Source organism: Bison bison, unplaced genomic scaffold (assembly GCF_000754665.1).
Source record: "Bison bison bison isolate TAMUID 2011002044 unplaced genomic scaffold, Bison_UMD1.0 scf7180017864048, whole genome shotgun sequence".
Classification (NCBI taxonomy): Eukaryota; Metazoa; Chordata; class Mammalia; order Artiodactyla; family Bovidae; genus Bison; species Bison bison.
The window spans coordinates 1,075,829-1,090,995 of record NW_011494620.1 but is presented as its reverse complement, the minus strand read 5'-3'; the positions used below and the strand labels follow the sequence as shown (position 1 = coordinate 1,090,995).

General features: G+C 44.4%; 1 protein-coding gene across 1 annotated transcript; it reads right to left on the bottom strand.

Annotated features, from left to right (window-relative positions):
• Positions 1-3,295: 3,295 nt before the first annotated feature.
• Positions 3,296-14,354, bottom strand: CCNA1 (cyclin A1). Its single transcript, XM_010835616.1, has 9 exons — positions 14,292-14,354; positions 13,618-13,806; positions 9,657-9,903; positions 9,346-9,470; positions 8,666-8,889; positions 7,113-7,317; positions 5,319-5,432; positions 4,069-4,202; positions 3,296-3,557 (listed from the first exon to the last, which is right to left on the bottom strand). Exons 2-9 carry the CDS (start codon positions 13,780-13,782, stop codon positions 3,506-3,508), a joined length of 1,266 nt encoding a protein of 421 aa, XP_010833918.1. The 5' UTR covers positions 13,783-13,806; positions 14,292-14,354; the 3' UTR covers positions 3,296-3,505.
• Between the last annotated feature and the right edge of the window lie 813 nt (positions 14,355-15,167).

Below are 15,167 nucleotides of genomic sequence, written 5' to 3'. Positions count from 1 at the left end.
GGCAGAATCTCAGATCACTGAAGCTGGTGTTTCCCAAGGGGTAACACACACACACACACAACCTGGTGGATGAAGGAGCAGTGAGCACAGGTAGCCTGGGTGAACACCTGTCCTGGAAGGTGAATAGGACTGTGGGCACAGTCTCTCAACTTACCTGCTTCAGAAAACTTCACCTCTGGGGGGAAACTTCCACCTGCTGATCCTTTTTTGACTCATTTTAACTGATCTGATTTCCCATGACCTCCTTGCCACATCCCCTCTCCCTGTTTCCCCTCCCCTCCCTCATCGTTACTCTAATTGACCTGTTGGCCATTCTCTTTTTTAAGAATACCATCAATTGCTAATAAAAGACATATGAGAAGGCAACAATTAGCTTGCTGCCTAAAGAGAGGTCATCCTGTGAGACTGCAGGGAAGATCTTCCCGAAGTAATGGGGACATCAGGTTGTATGCACTGGGCCTTGCCCTGGAGCCAGGATGCTATAATAAATGGGGTCATGGCCAGGAGCCCTGAGGAGAGTGTCCCATCTGCCCGACCCCCCAGCTCCCACCACCACCACCCTCCTGACCAATCTGGACACAAGGATCAGAAAGGCAAGACAATCTCATATAAGTAGTGTGGGCTTCAATTTCAAGGTTTGAGTGGTACATTAGATTTACGCTTTTTCATTCTGGTGGTGTGAGCTTAGGAGACAAAGGAACCATTTGGGTGTATTGAGCTTCTCTTTTGGGGTCCTGATAACGTGTACGCAAATGCTCTTCCCTTAGTCCTTTCTCATGGCCCATTTCAACAAGGGCCCCTTGATTCACAGCCGTCTCTGAGTCTTCAGAAAAGCCAGAGTCTGTCTGAAGCCACAGGCTTTCAAAAAGCCCACAGAGGCAAACAGAGGTAGCCCTCCCAGATCCACAGCCCTGCCTAGACCAGCTTCCTTTACTGGCTGACAGGCAGTGGGTAGGAGTGGGTCAAAGAGAAAGATGGGAAAAAGTCAAGAGAACAGATATGAGATGAGAACAGATATGTATGTTCACTTAAAACTATATAATAGTATAACCAGAATCCTAGTTGTCCACACAGATCATCTCAAAATACAATGCTGCCTAAAACATGTATCACTGAAGAATCTGAGAGATAGTCAATATTAAGGAAATTTTAAAAACAAGCATTATTGTTTATGGACATGTTCTTATGAAATATAAAAACCATGGTCAACGCCGAATTCGGGGAAGATGAAGAATGGGATGGAGGAGGGACACGTGCCGCAGGTTGTTACTCTCTCCTAAGCTGGGTGGGCGGTGCACGGGTGACAGTCATATTTGTATATTTTTAATAAAGTATTTCAGGGACACAAAAAAGTAATAAAAAAGGGAAGCCAAGCTGGAGACCACCTCTTTGCAATCTGTCAATGTATGTGTTGCAGGGTGGGAGCGGGTTGTGTACAAACCGCCGGCCCCCAGGAACATGAGAGTTGTGGGTTCGGACTTCTGTGGCCTGCAGCATGGTTTTTTGTGACCTAAAGTCAAGGCCAAATGTTAGATCCAACCTTAGAAACAAAAGCCTCTTTTGCAAAATAACATAGAAAAACAGAGTATCTAGTATTGATACAGGCCCTAAATCCCTTTTGTGAAACTTATGCCATAAACCACAAAACCCTTTAGGGAAATGTTGATTTCTTCAGTGGAATCAGAAATGGAGACACCTTGAGAATATTTATCTGCAGGAAAAAAAAAAGGCTACACCAGACTCTTTAAGGGCTTGTGGAAACTTAAAAAAAAAAAAAGTTTCACAAAACATGTCAAGTATGGCTGTATTTTTATACTTATAATTCCATTAGGGTGCATGCGTGTGTGCTGCCATGTCCGACTCTGTGACCCCATGGACTTTAGCCCTCCAGGCTCTTTTGTCCATGGAATTTTCCAGGCAAGGATACCCAAGTGGGTTGCCATTTTCTACTTGCTTGGAACAAACATCTGATTTGGAGTTAATTTCATCTACTCCCATTTTTCCACCTGGGTCTGATATTTTCTGTGTAAAGGAAATCTGTTGTTCTCACTTCTGCAGAGCCATGTGGGCTGAGCCATGTGGGCTGAGCCCAGGGGCAGGCCTGGAGGCAGAACACAGCCAGAGGCTCCTGGGCCTCCAGGCCTGCTGGCCCAGGGCTACTAAGCTGGAGATTAGCAACATTTCTGTGCAATCCCCTGTAAGCACCACTCTCCCTCAGGGCCAAGTCGGCTCTTGATTTTCCTTCCAATCTTTAAAAGAAAGTTAAAACGAGTGCATTTTTGCTCCAGTTTTCCTCATCTCATATACTATATATGTGCTGAAAGGGACCATGTATGAGGGCGTAGTGAGTTAACTGTAGAATCATGAATAATTTGAGTTTCAGCTGCATTTAGCATGGATATCTTCCAAGGATGAACATGAGGGATTAGCTTAATTTTTTTTAAAAAATTTATTTACTTATTTCTGTCTGTGCTGACTCTTCCTTGCTGCCTGGGCTTTTCTCTAGCTGTGGCGAGTGCAGGCTCCTCACTGTAGAGGCTTCTCTTGCTGTGAAGCGAGGCTCTAGGGTGCACGGGCTTCAGCAGTTGCGGTTCGTGTGCTCTAGAGCGCAGGTTCAGTAGTTGTGGAACACGGGCTGAGTTGCTCCGAGGCATGTGAAATCTTCCTGGACCATGGATTGAACCTGTATCCCTTGCACTGGCAGGCAGATGCTTAACCACTGGGCCACCAGGGAAGCCCGGGATTAGCTTAATTATTATGAGGTCCCATCGTACGGTAAAATTTTCTTCTTCTGCCTCTCCGAACATCTTCTAAAGCTGAATATATGCTTGATGGGTGACTAAATCAAAACTGGACATTGAAATAAAAGTCCTTTACAAAATAAGCATCATAACCCTCAATTAGAATTAAATTAGGTAAATTACCCCTCTGAGGTACCTGATAACATTTATTCTTCAACCCATTGTCTTTACCCTCCAGGGCCCGACAGGGACACTAGAATAGACAGTGCTTGCTTACGTCCCTTCGCTAGTCCATCTAGGCTTGGCAGTCACCCTTGCCAGTTTATGGAGAGCTACATGAGGAGTAAAAAGATAGGAAGAAAAAAGTCTCAGGGTAGCGATTTACCAAACATGAAAATCTCTGGATTCTTCAGAACACTTAATCCTAACAGCATACCAGATTTATAAAACCAGTGTAGAAGCACTCTTAAAATAGAAAGACATTTGTAATACTCTCAACTAAAATTCCAGGCAAGCATGTCAGCCACAGTCAGCAGTAAATAAGTCTAACACATGGTCAGAAGGCAGGTTTATTCTTTAGAAAGTACTAGACTATATTACAAGCTACTACGTCTAAGAGAACCTAAATACACTTACATTCTAAAAAGTATGTCACCTATATCGCAGCAACACTAGTTTGACACAACCTGCAGAAAACCTGTAAAAATCACAACCGAGTCTGTTGATCAGGAGGTTAAATTCCGAAGGCGCTTTGGTTCTGAAACTCACTGCAGAGGAAGCACCATGGGTGGCTCCATGAGAGACACGTGCATGTACCTGAAACGAGGCCCACAGCAAGCTCAATACATGCCAAGGGCTTTGGTTTCATAAAATCTCACGTGGGCCCCAGAAAACCGTCTGGTAGTTTTAATGGAAAATAATGAGCTGGCTGACTAGATGTACTCTGGAAAGTGTTAGTTGCTCAGCTATGCCTGACTCTTTGCACCCCCATGGACTATAGCCCACAGGATCCTCTCTCCACGGAATTCTCCAGGCAAGAATACTGGAGTAGGTAGCCATTCCCTTCTCCAGGGGATCTTCCCAACCCAGGGACTGAACCCAGGTCTTCTGCATTGCAGGCAGATTCTTTACTGAGCCACCTGCTACTCTCCAAGGTGACAAATTATAAATCTAGGCCCTGCCAAACTGATATTCTTGGTTTGACATGCGACCCTACTTTTCCAGCCCAGCACTACATACAATTTGTTCCGTTTTTTAATTCTGAAATTACTATCACTTACTAAAGTTTTAAGTAGTGAGCCTAGATAAGAGAATTTCTGGAACTTACTTTGAAGCCTTGTACTTCTCCCTGATTGCTTGCTGAGGTCGATGGGGTATACTGAGGCACGTTTTATGTAGCTCACTCAGGCAAGGCACGATTTCAGTTAATGAATAGCCTGTAAATGTGGCGAGGGTTTCTGGCTAATCAAGACAAAAGAAATTTGTATCATAGAGCTTGAAGATCTTAATATATGATATCAGAAATCTGAAGATAAAACTGTGAACTGAAGGGAGTTAATAGGTATACTTAGTAAGTATCCATGTTCATCTCAAAAGAAACCATAATCCTTCTTCAGAGCCTTTAGGAATAAGGTATTAGGAAGAACAGTCCGAGTTCTAAATTTGCTCATATCATACAATTATAAATGCCTAATTTAGGGGAAGTTTATTCTCTTATGAGCAGGATTTTTACCGGCCCCTGAAGAGCTTCAACTTACTTGAACACTCTATTTAGATAGAATATGGAAAGATTCTTAGCCAAATGCAGAATAAGAAATAAGAATTTTAGAAAATAAAAGTAGATGCCCTGCTCTCTTAGCACAAAAGTGAACCTTCAGAACCAAATCTTAGGGGCCCATCTCTAATCCTGCCAGCTATCACGAGCCAAGAAGCAACAATAATTCCCTGTTCCCTTGAAAGCCTCATACAACCTCTGACCATCCTAACTGGACCGAGGTTCTTTTACATGGAGGGGAAGAGTCAACATCCTTTGCCTTGAAGTGGTCAGTGCTTACGCTACAAGGGCACTCCCTACGTACGTGTGGGCATTGGGGTTTCCAGGCCAGCTTCCACTGAATGAGCATGTCACCACCACCTCCTTGACTTCCTGCACCCTCTGCGCCCCAGTGAGCTAAGCCACAGAGTCCAAGCCATGAACACTGACCAGCTACATGTTGTAATCTGGGGGTTAGGCAACTAGTTCCTTATAAAACTAACTCTCCCTCCTAACAGGCTCACCAGTTTTAAGCCTTGAGTTACTAAATAGACCTGAGGCCTTGAGGATCATCTTGTTGGTTAATCACTTGTTGTTGTTTAATCACTAAGTCTCTTTGGCAACCCCATGGATTGCAGCCTGCCAGGCTCCTCTGTCCATGGCATCTCCCAGGTAATAATACTGGAGTGGGTTGCCATTTCCTTCTCCAGGGGATCGTCCCAACCCAAGGATCGAACCCACATTTCCTGCACTGCAGGATACTTTATCACTGAGCCTCCTGGGAAGCCCAAGGATCATCTAGAAAGAATCAGTTAGAATCTTACCCAGAAGTGCCTGTTCACAGTGTAGTTTGCCAGGCAATAAGCAGCTGCAGCTATCAGTGAAGGAAGGTATTTCAAGAACGGGTCAGCTTCAAGGAGACTCAGTTCTGCTACATACTAAGCACAAGAAAGAAGGTCTCATTGGAATTAGGAATCTGGCTAAGGTTCCAAGTACACCTAGAAGTGTCAAGGGAACAGACTGTCATCTTTGTTCAATGTGTATCTAGTGATAAGCACAGAAAGAGATGCTCAAAAGTATTCACTGAGTCAATAATCACCATGCCTGTCCATAACCAGAATAACATCCAGGTTTTAATACATTTAATTACAAGTAAATTTCAATATTGTATAGGCAAGGATCAATATTTGGCCTATCTATACAGTGTACGTGATAGGTTACCTATACTAGTACTGCAGGTTTATGCTGGTCAAATAGCATTCCTCTAGCCACTGGAGAAGGCAATGGCACCCCACTCCAGTACTCTTGCCTGGAAAATCCCATGGACAGAGGAGCCTGGTAGGCTGCAGTCCATGGGGTCGCTAAGAGTCGGATACGACTGAGCGACTTCACTTTCACTTTTCACTTTCATGCATTGGAGAAGGGAATGGCAACCCATTCCAGTGTTCTTGCCTGGAGAATCCTAGGGACGGGAGAGCCTGGTAGGCTGCCGTCTATGGGGTCACACAGAGTCGGACACGACTGAAGTGACTTAGCAGCTAGCCACTGGAGTAGACTGGAGTCTTCAGTGAAAGGCAAAAATATGTCCATATTATAGCTATTAATTTATCAGATGGGGGTGGGGAGGGATAAACTGGAAGATTTGGATTGACATATGCACACTACCACATATAAAACAGATAATTAATAACCTATTGTAGAGCACAGGGAAGTGGAAGTGAAAGTCACTCAGTTGTGTCTGACTCTTTGTGACCCCATGGACTATATAGTCCATGGAATTCTCCAGGCCGGAATACTGGAGTGGGTAGCCTGTCCCTTTTCCAGTGGATCAGGCAGATTCTTTCCCAACTGAGCTGTGAGGGATCACAGGGAACTCAACTCAATACTCTATAATGACCTACATAGGAATAGAATCTAAAAAAGGGTAGATATACATACATGTATAACTGACTCACTTTTCTATACAACAGAAACTAATACAGCATTGTAAATGAAGTATATTCCAGTAAAAAAATCAATTAAAAATTTATCAGGCAAATGCATGTTCATTGGCTAGAACAGTACCAGGGGGGACTTATCAGATTAAAAGAAACATACTAGGAAATTTATAGAGATGTTCTTCTTGTTCTTTGCATAGCATATAAATACCAGATATATTAGATCATAGTGGATGGGAACCAGGTTTTCCAAACCAATACTTTAGTGACTCTAACTAAAATTCTAGGACTCCAAAATGACCAAATAGTGCTTCTTTACTTAACATGTTAGAATGAGATTAGAGCCAAATCAAACCATATTTATCTTGTTTCCTTTCTGTAAACCTAAGAGGTACTGCTTGCCTGTGGTCTGTATACAAGAGAATAGTTTCCAAGCTTACATTTTTTTTTTTCTAAGACCTGTGGGTGATTAGACAACCCACATCTGCCAAACATGATTAATGGAAACGTCTCGTTGTTTCTTCAAACATGAAGAAGTCATGTTCTTCAAATTAGTTCTCTTCCAATTGCTAAAAAGCTTTTCTGGGCCCAAGGCAAAGAACTGAAAAGGAAGGAAGAACTGAAGGAGGCTACTTGTTTTATCCAGTTGGCACTGAGGTTCTTGGAAGTCACGTGGCCTACCTTGGCCAGGTTCTCAGTCCTGATGCACACTCCTTGCCTCCTTAAGTACTGAAGGAGGAACTGGTTGGTAGTTGGCACTGTCAGATCAAAAGCCAGGACCTTCAGCAGCAGGTGTTCCATTCTCAGCAGTTGTCGTTTTGTGTAGGTGTCATCCGTTATGTAGACAAACTCATCTACTTCGGGTGGATATATTTCTTCATATTTCCTACAAAAGGGAAAGAGTTTGGGAAAGTGAAGCTTGGATCCTCTGACTCTCTTTCTTGTGCTATCCCAACCAGGCTTGTCACGTGGCCCTCATAGACTTAAATATCACTTATAAATCATGAAATGGCACAGGTGTGAAAAAATACAGAGGCTTGTTTCCATAAAGAGCATGAGTATGACAAGGATATGTCATACTTACTGCCCTGAGTAGTAAAGAGACAATTTTCAACTAGGGATTTTAGGTTTTGGCGTCTGATAAGCTGAAAGATTCTGAATGACAGACATGTGGGTAAATTCCTCTTAATTCTACAGACTCCATCTTGTAGAAAGGAACTTTATGTTGAACATGATGATAGGGAAAAAAAAAAAAAAAAAAACCTCCTTAGGCCTTAGATTTTTTTTTTTTTAAAAGATTGTACCCAGCTTTTTCTATTGAATTAGCAAAAGATGCTATGTATCCGAGAGAAAGATAATGATTTCACTGGTATCAATTCTTTGCTTTTGCTTTTGCTTCTCCTTTCCACAGGGAAATTTTTGCAAAATTATAGTAATTACTAAGTATAAAGTCTGAGACCAGAAGAATAGAAAGGAAACTACTATTCACCATCAGGTCACTTATTTAAAAGAAACTTAGTCACAACCCCAGTGCTTTTCTACACAAATAAGGCTTCCCTGTTGGCTCAGATGGTAAACAATCTGCTTCCAATGCAGGAGACCCAGATTTGATTCCTGGGTTAGGAAGACCCCCTGGAGAAGGGAATGGCTACCCACTTCAGTATTCTTGCCTGAGGATCCCATGGACAAGGAGCCTGGTGGGCCACAGTACTTGGGGTCGCAAATAGTTGGACCCAACTAACACTTTTACTTTTAGCCACAACCCAAACCTTTTCTACACAAATAGATATTGTTATGAATGACTGATAGTAACAGGAATTAGCTAAAATAGTTTATTCACTGTAACCAAATAAACTGGGTTATTATGAGTCATTTGCTAGAGCCTGGAGAAGGCTTACATAAACCCAAATCTCTTTAAACGGGGCTTTTACTCACTGTAGAATACAGCCAAAAGACTATACTACAAAATAATTGAACTAGATTCTGAATTTGAGCTGATGGTTGCCTTAGTCATGATACTGAACTTGTTAAGAGGATCTTCAACATCCAAGTTGAAGAGTGAACATGTGGTGAGATTCAGTTTCTCAGTAAACACTGTAAAAAGAATGATATTTTATCAAAGGAGGCATGAGTAAGTTTTAATTATCAAGCACTGTATTTCTCCAATAAATGGGAACAGAAATCAAGTGTTTAGACAGGCTGACATTTCACGATATTTGAGCTGAAGGACTTACGAAGCCAGGAGAATAGCTGCTGTTCCTACAAGCTGCAGTTTCCCTCTAAGAACAGACATGCAGGAAAGAAACCTGTCCAGGAAGTTGACAGCCAGGTAGAGGGTCTCTGCGCGGAGCTTGTACTCTTCTCCGACCTCAGCCAGCCAGTCCACCAGAATGGTCCGCATGCCTTCTGTGATGTCTGGTTGTTTCCTCATGTAGTGTGCCTTGGGCCTGTGTCTGATCTGTTTGGGGAGAGAGTTTTTTTGATGTTTAAATGGTTGTTATCTTAGAAGGATCACTCCACAGTACAGTTGCTATTTTTAAAAAGCTCATGAGCAGAGGTTAGCAGGAAACTCAGTCAAAAGCCAGAGAAATCTGTACGTCATGATATGGAACAAAGGGTGCAATTCTGGTTCTGTAATGCAATTTAGTTAACGAGTAACTTCAAGGAGGGGGGACATGGCAATAATGGTTCTTCCCAAGAGTGAAATACTTAATATACAAACCCTTTTGAGACATAGATTAATAGTCCAAGTAACTGCTACTCACCACACCCAACTATTATTTTTCATAAACGTTCTCATGTTTAGATGTCACAAGAATGCCATTTGCTAGTGGTCATGGCCAAGAGCATATAACTATGTTAATACAGAGTGCTTCAGGTGCTGGGAATTGAAGGAGAAGTTGGAAAAACTCACTTCAGCTTCTCTAAGGTACTGATGAATTTCTTCAGCATATTCAGTCACATTTATCACATCTGTACCAAAATCTGATGCATCTTCAGACTGAGAGTGGAGAGATGAATCTACCAGCATAGGGGAAACTGCAGGGGGTTCAACATTATCAGGTAAGACATTTCATTTCAAAACTAGTTCCATCCACTAACCCTCTACAGGCAGCTGTGAAAACAGTTACTATTCCAGGGAGTTCTCTTGCTAGTTCTATGCTACTGAACAGTGCAGGCGATTACAAAGACAGGGTACCGTCAGCCATGGGCGAGTCCCATTACCTGTGTTAAAATCCAACAGGAAGTGAAGGTCTGACTTGAGTGCGCTGGTGTCTACTTCATACGCATCCTCTAATGCCATCCCCTTTCGCCCTGGGCAGCTATCTCTGTTCCCCTGTTCAGGCTCATCCATGTAGATATCAAATCCTTGCTTGGCAGGTGCCTGAACCCTACTGTCAGACAGCGCTTTCTTTCCAGCTGGAGGGTAGACATTTTCTGATCCAGAGAAACACCTGAGTGTGGTGAGCTCCTAGAAAAGGATGAAGTTTTTGTGTTAGAGGCTTACCCCAGAGCCCGCATAGGTGCTGAGAACCCATGTGACTCAAACCAGCAGGCTGGAAAGATGAGAGCAATCTGAATTTGAAATATCCATGTCTGCAACTGAATTTCAGAACCTGAAACTTCCAAAGGATTACTTTGCCCTTATCTTCGTCTATATGTGACATCTGGGGAAGGAGCTAACCTAAGATTTGTCATCTTCCTCACGTATTTATCAAAGGAATGCAAAATTATAGAAAAAAAGAAAAATTACAGCTCTCCTCCAAAGTGAACTAGGTACCACATGTTGGGGGGCAGGGGGGACTGTAAATCAGCTTTTGTGCTTGTAGCATGCCAGGTTTTTATAACAACCATGCAAGGTTCTTGACACATAGTTACAGAGTCCTCCTTAAAGTCAACTTTTAGTCAACAGGCTCCTGGAAAGGGCCCATTTATACACAGTTATTCAGAAACATGATGCTTTTAGAAATGTGTACTATGAGTTAATTCTCCTACAAGCTATGGAACACTATTGTATGACATAATGAGAAACAGAAATGAAATTCTAGACATTTTTAAAAGTACAATCAACAGCATTTTCTCAGCAAATTAGATGTGGGGTGGAAGAAAAAGAAGAGTCAAGGATGACAAAGTTTTGGGGTTAAATAATGAGAAGAATAGATATTCCACTTACTGAAATGAGGAAGACTTTGGAAAGAGCAGGTTGGGGCTGGAGTCAGTGTTTGGTTTCACCTAAGTTTGAGATGCCTACTGCATGATCCAAGTGGAGATGTCAAGTAGATAGCTAACTTGAGCCTGAAACTTAGCTGAGAGTTCCAGACCAGAGACAGAAGAAGGAATCATCAACAGAAAGATGGTATTTGTTGCCAGGAGACTTGAACAGATTGTGAAGGGAGTGAGTGCCAATTCAGATCAAATACTAAGCTCTAGCACACTCTAACTTTCAGAGAGTGGATGAAGAAGAACCAAGATAATGAGGTGTGGCCAGTAAGCAAGATGAGAAACCAGAAGAGAGCTATGTTCTCTGGGCTAAGTCAGAAGAAACTACTTCAAGAAAGAGAGAATGACCAATAATGTCAAACGCTGCCATTCAGACAAGTAAGGAAAGGATTGCGAATTGAGTCAAAGAGAGGGACTTCCCAGGTGGTCCAGTGGCTAAGACTCTACACTCCCAGTGCAGGGGACCCAGGTTCAATCCCTGGTCAGGGAACTAGATCCCACATGCCACAGCTAAGAGTTTGCATGCTGCAACTGAAGAACTGCATGCCACAACTAAGACCCATTGCAGCCAAATAGATAATAATTTTTAAACAAATATTTACAACTTTAAATAAGAATTGAGTCAAAGAGAACAGAAGAATAAATCGAGATAGAGTATTTGTTCAACAAATACTTGCATGCGACCCTGGCCAGGCATGATTTTTCTAAACACTGGGAGTACAGCAGAAAACCTGACATCACAAATCCCCATCCTAATAGAGTTTATAGTAGAAAAATTCTCAAGAAATACTGCCATAAATGGGACAGTTGCTGTAAAGAGCTTTGTCATTGAAAGGTTTTTAAGATTGGAAAAAAAAAAAAAAATCACAGTATATTTGCATTTGGGTTTGACCCAGTAGAGAAGAGAAAACTAGGAAGAGAAAGAAGAGCTGATGGAATGATATCCTTGAAGAGGCAAGAGGGCATCAGGTGTGCCTCACACATGGGGTGCACCTTGCGTAAGAGCAGGAATACATAGGTCACGCAGCAGGAGGAGGGTGGCAGGGTATACGATACATGGGGGCATGTGGAAACTCTTACAGTTGCATCTATATTTTTAGGAAAATAGGATATAAAGTTATAAGCTGAGAGGCAGGACGGAGATAGAGGCTTTAACGGATAAAGAGAGAAGGGAAAGTATAAAATAAAAGATTTCTGTAGGATGGTTGTAGAGGAATCTAACCGGGAAATGCAGAGGCAGCACCAAGCTACATAGAGGGTAACTAACAGTTATGAATTCACAGTGAAACCACGAAGCACACAGGGTAACTGCCCATTCAGGAGAGGTGTTAGACTTCGTGTTTTATTTATTTATTTATTTTTAATTGGAGGATATTTGCTTTCCAATTTGTGTTGGTTTCTGCCATACATCAACATGAATCAGCCACAGGCATACATATGTCCCCTCCCGCTTGAACCTCCCTCCTACCTCCCGCGTCATCCCAGCCCTCTAGGTTGTCACAGAACACTGGGTTTGAGCTCCCTGCGTCACACAGCAAATTCCCACCAGCTCTCTATTTTACATAAGGTAATGTACATGTTTCAGTGCTACTCTTTCTATTCATCCCACTCTCTCCTTCCCCCACTCTGTTAGACTTCACGTTTAAAGAAGTACACCACGTCGCTAAGCAAATTAAGTTTGTTAAAACCACCTTTACTCAGTTTTTTCCAAAGCTTGAAACAGATTACTTTGGGTAATTTTCTCCCACTAACCAGATGCCACCAAGACACAAATGACTTGTGTCATTGTGTAGAAGAGGAGTAGGAGTAGTCAGTAGATGAGGAGAAGCTTCTGATCTGGCCTCCATCATGACTTTTGTTTGGGTGGGAAGGCTTTCTCAAACCTCTCAAATTTTCTCACCTGTAAAATGGAAAGGATACCTGCCCACCTACTCCACTATACTACCGCCAATGTCGTTCCACCACAGAAGCTGGTGTAGTAACAGACTTGAGGACGTTTTTTTGTTGTTGTTGTTTTAATCTCAGAATGCATTCTTAAGGATCCAAACTCCTTATTTGCATTTTAAGTGTTGAATTTATTTACCCTCTGTTTACATTCTGTTAAGGGAGGTACCTATGATTAATTAAGCACAAGCAACCAGACATCAGATGGCCCACGATCTTTTGCCCAACTGTCCCCAGTCCTGGGGAGAAGCTGACTTTCAAAGCACACATTTGGAAGTAATCTAGTATACTGTGATCCAATCCTGATTCTAACACCATCACCAATGAACTTAAAGGTTATCCGAGATGCTTCAGGCACAGCCTAGGTCAATCTGAATACCATTCTGATCTAGAGAAACACCAGTACCACAAGTTTATTTTGGAGAAAGAAATCACAAACCACTCCAGTATTCCTGCCTGGGAAGTTCCATGGATACAGAAGCTTGGCAGGCTACAGTTCATGGGGTCGCAAAGAGTCGGACACAACTTAGCAACTGAACAACAATAGTTTATTCTGGTGCATTCACAATGTCCTTTTAGCCCAGAACTTAGGTGCTTCCCTGGTGGCTCAGAGGGTAAAGCGTCTACCTGCCGTGCCAGAGACCCAGGTTCAATCCCTGGGTCAGGAAGATCCCCTGGAGAAGGAAATGGCAACCCTCTCCAGTATTCTTGCCTGGAGAATCCCATGGATGGAGGAGCCTGATAGGCTACAGTCCACAGGGTCACAAAGAGTCGGACATGACTGAGCGACTTCACTTTCACTTTCTTTTAAGTGACTTTACACATATTTGACTTAAACAGTTCCTAATAACAAAGAAAATTATTCAATATTGCTAGCTGAAAAAGGATCATTTAAAAAATCAGTGCCCCTATAGGCCAGATTCCAGGGCTGAATACTCAAGGGGAGTTTGTGCAGAAAATCTCAAGAGATCCCACTTCCCACCAAGACACGAGGGCCTTTCCAGCTCTTCCCAGGCATTACCTGGCCACAGGTCCTCCGGTACTGCCCATTCTCAGTTAGCACTCCTAGTACTGTTCTTTGTGGCGGATCCTGGCCCAACTGGCCTCTGGTTATCATCTGACAGGCATCAGGACCTCGGGACACTGGAGCCAGCACTACTCCACTCTTGGAGCTGCTGAGATGCATAGCCTCAGTCTCCACAGCTTACTGCTGTCAAGGAAGAAGAAACAGACAAGCCGGTGAGTCAGCCTCTTCCCCAAGGATCCAAGGATGCTGAGACTCTCTAGAAGACAGAGCCCTGTGACACATGATCTTCCTTGCAGTTATTAGGTTTGAAAGGGCCTGAGCCACAGTGCAAGTGATCAAAGCCACTTTAAACCAAAACGGTGATTTGAATCTCTCCAGCCTTTCTTCCAATACCTGGCTGATGGCTGGAAGGAGAGAGGAATATGACAAACCTCTAAGCCAAGATACTAACCCCCATTAGTGGGGAGTCCAAACCTACAAGCCCGGGTCTTTCCTAGCTGTGATGCTTATCCATTACTCCACCACCCCCTTCCCTGCAAACCAGTGACCCAGGATACATCACTGTGGGAAAGTACGTCCCCTTCTCAAGAGACAAGCAGAGTGCTCTTCCGCGGCCTTCCTCCCACAAGACAGAAGGCCCCCAAATCTGCTTGGAACCCACAGCGGACCTCGCTCTTCTCACTCTTATCTCTTTACACATAAGTCTCGAACAATTAGTAAATGCACACGAGGATTGGGAATAAGGGTCCGCTGAAAGGGGCGGGGCCGGGGCGGGGCGGGGCGGAAGGGGAAGGAGGTGTTAATAGATTCTAGCCGGGGCGCTGGGCTCCCAGCGTCTGCAGCCCAGCTCAGAGCTAATTACTTTCAACTCCCCCCGCCCTCCGCCGGCCCCCGCGTCTGTTGAATCGGCCAATCAGCGCAGCTCCCGGGCCTCGCGGGGCCGTTTCCATGCCAACCGCAGGGGGGCGTGCGCGCTCTGCGGCCTCATCTCTATGGCGACCTCCTCACCCGACACGCTCTGGGAGGTCGCACCGCGACCCCAGGGCGTTCAGGGCTGGGTGGGGCCAACCGGCGGCGGCCCTGGGCTCCTCCTAAGCGGCCCTGCCCGGGCGTGCCCGGGCGGGCAGCCGCCCTGGGCGCCCACGCCCCCACTGTGGCCGGTGTCTGTAAGGGAGGAATACCCGCCCCGTGATGGCCGGGGTTTGGAAGGGACTGTTTTTACTTGAACCAGTTCCCCCAACAGCCGCTAACTCCTCCCGCTAACGTCTTTTCCGCGGCCCGCTCCTGAGAACCTTGGCCCGGGAGGGCGACGCGGGGCCCTCGGGGCTGCTGAGGCCGTGGCGCCTTGACCGCGCCGGGCAGACAGCGCGGCTCACTTCCCTTTTCCCCAGCTCACACACCTAAGCGTACTCCCAAAGAGAGGCCAAGTGGCAGCCAGCGGACCTCTGGTTGGAGTCGCGCCTCTTCGTCCGTGGTGGCGGCGTGTCCTCCTCGGTCATTTTGGGTCCTTGCGCACCGGAGGCCACGCCTGGCCGGCCTGGGTT